Raw genomic sequence first — 1,968 nt, 5'->3', positions numbered from 1 at the left:
GACACACCTTTATGCCTACAGCCGCCACCTTCACTTTGTTCCTGGGACGAACCCTCGCTCATGGAGCTGCCAACTCCACTTCGTTCCTTGGACGAACTCTCGCTCATGGAGCTGCCACCCTCACTTCGTTCCTTGGACGAACCCTCGCTCATGAAGCTGTCAACTCCACTTCGTTCCTGAGAAGAACCCTCGCTCATGAAGCTGCCACCTTCACTTCGTTCCTGGGACGAACCCTCGCTCATGAAGCTGTCAACTCCACTTCGTTCCTGGGACGAACCCTCGCTCATGAAGCTGTCAACTCCACTTCGTTCCTGGGACGAACCCTCGCTCATGGAGCTGCCACCCTCACTTCGTTCCTTGGACGAACCCTCGCTCATGGAGCTGCCACCTTCACTTCGTTCCTTGGACGAACCCTCGCTCATGGAGCTGCCACCCTCACTTCGTTCCTTGGACGAACCCTCGCTCATGGAGCTGCCACCCTCACTTCGTTCCTTGGACGAACCCTCGCTCATGAAGCTGTCAACTCCACTTCGTTCCTGAGAAGAACCCTCGCTCATGAAGCTGCCACCTTCACTTCGTTCCTGGGACGAACCCTCGCTCATGAAGCTGCCACCTCCACTTCGTTCCTGAGACGAACCCTCGCTCATGAAGCTGCCAACTCCACTTCGTTCCTTGGACGAACCCTCGCTCATGGAGCTGCCACCTTCACTTCGTTCCTGAGACGAACCCTCGCTCATGAAACTGCCAACTCCACTTCGTTCCTGAGACGAACCCTCGCTCATGAAGCTGCCACCTTCACTTTGTTCCTGAGACGAACCCTCGCTCATGAAGCTGCCACCTCCACTTCGTTCCTGGGACGAACCCTCGCTCATGAAACTGCCACCTTCACTTCGTTCCTGAGACGAACCCTCGCTCATGAAACTGCCAACTCCACTTCGTTCCTGGGACGAACCCTCGCTCATGGAGCTGCCAACTCCACTTCGTTCCTGGGACGAACCCTCGCTCATGAAGCTGCCAACTCCACTTCGTTCCTGGGACGAACCCTCGCTCATGGAGCTGCCAACTCCACTTCGTTCCTGGGACGAACCCTCGCTCATGGAGCTGCCAACTCCACTTCGTTCCTGAGACGAACCCTCGCTCATGAAACTGCCAACTCCACTTCGTTCCTGGGACGAACCCTCGCTCATGGAGCTGCCAACTCCACTTCGTTCCTGGGACGAACCCTCGCTCATGAAGCTGCCACCTTCACTTCGTTCCTGAGAACAACCCTCGCTCATGAAGCTGCCACCTTCACTTTCATTCCCCGACCCAGTTGGCGTACCCCTCGTGGCTTCACAGGTGCCGCAGCATATCAGCACAAATAAGAGAAGCAGCACCGCAGAAGCAAAAAAATTCCGGAACATGTTGGGCATTTGGTGGTGAGCCATCTTTTCCTTCCCTCCTTCCGCTGGATCAGCTCACACTGCGACCTTGGTGTGTTTGTGTGTGTTATCTTGACAGCAGCTGCTCTGGTGTATATATGCGTGAACGGTCTGTTCTGGGTCCTTTCAGAGACTTCGGAGTGCACAGTAACGATTATCGCTTGTTAGTAACTTCCTTTCATGGTGTGTGGTGTGTGTTCAAGAAGTGGTGAAAGCAACGGCAGCGAAAAATCAGAAATGACAGTGGTGAGCAAAGCAGACCGCTCTCTGCATCAGCGGAACACAAGAAAACCCAGTGAAAAAAAAATCAACATGGACAGCCGTCGCCCTTGGAGAAAAAAAACAACGCGGCAAGGCACTGCGGAGCCCAGCACACACACAGACAAAGAGGGTGCGGAAAAGGGCAATGACCCTCTCGCAGACCCCGCGCCCACTGGCTCCACAAAACCCCGTCGCCACGCTCCGCCATTCCCCACCGGCCATCATGCGCACTAAGGCGGGTCGTCGGTGTGTGCGGGCCAAGCATCCCGCGCTGCAACACACATCA

The 1,968-nt window shown here is 55.6% G+C and overlaps 1 protein-coding gene across 1 annotated transcript, besides 1 other annotated feature; it reads right to left on the bottom strand.

Moving 5' to 3' along the window:
• On the bottom strand, nucleotides 1-1,427 carry Tc00.1047053438923.10 (uncharacterized protein; the record flags this gene model as incomplete). The annotated part of the gene is made up of 1 exon (XM_797488.1): nucleotides 1-1,427. A coding segment is annotated over one exon (1,427 nt), but the record flags the coding sequence as incomplete, so codon positions are not given.
• Nucleotides 1-1,968: a sequence feature (heterozygous, non-Esmeraldo-like haplotype).

This window comes from Trypanosoma cruzi, genomic scaffold, assembly GCF_000209065.1.
Source record: "Trypanosoma cruzi strain CL Brener 1047053517101 genomic scaffold, whole genome shotgun sequence".
Classification (NCBI taxonomy): domain Eukaryota; phylum Euglenozoa; class Kinetoplastea; order Trypanosomatida; family Trypanosomatidae; genus Trypanosoma; species Trypanosoma cruzi.
Note: the sequence above shows the minus strand (reverse complement) of the source record. Positions and strands in the feature narration are given on the sequence as shown.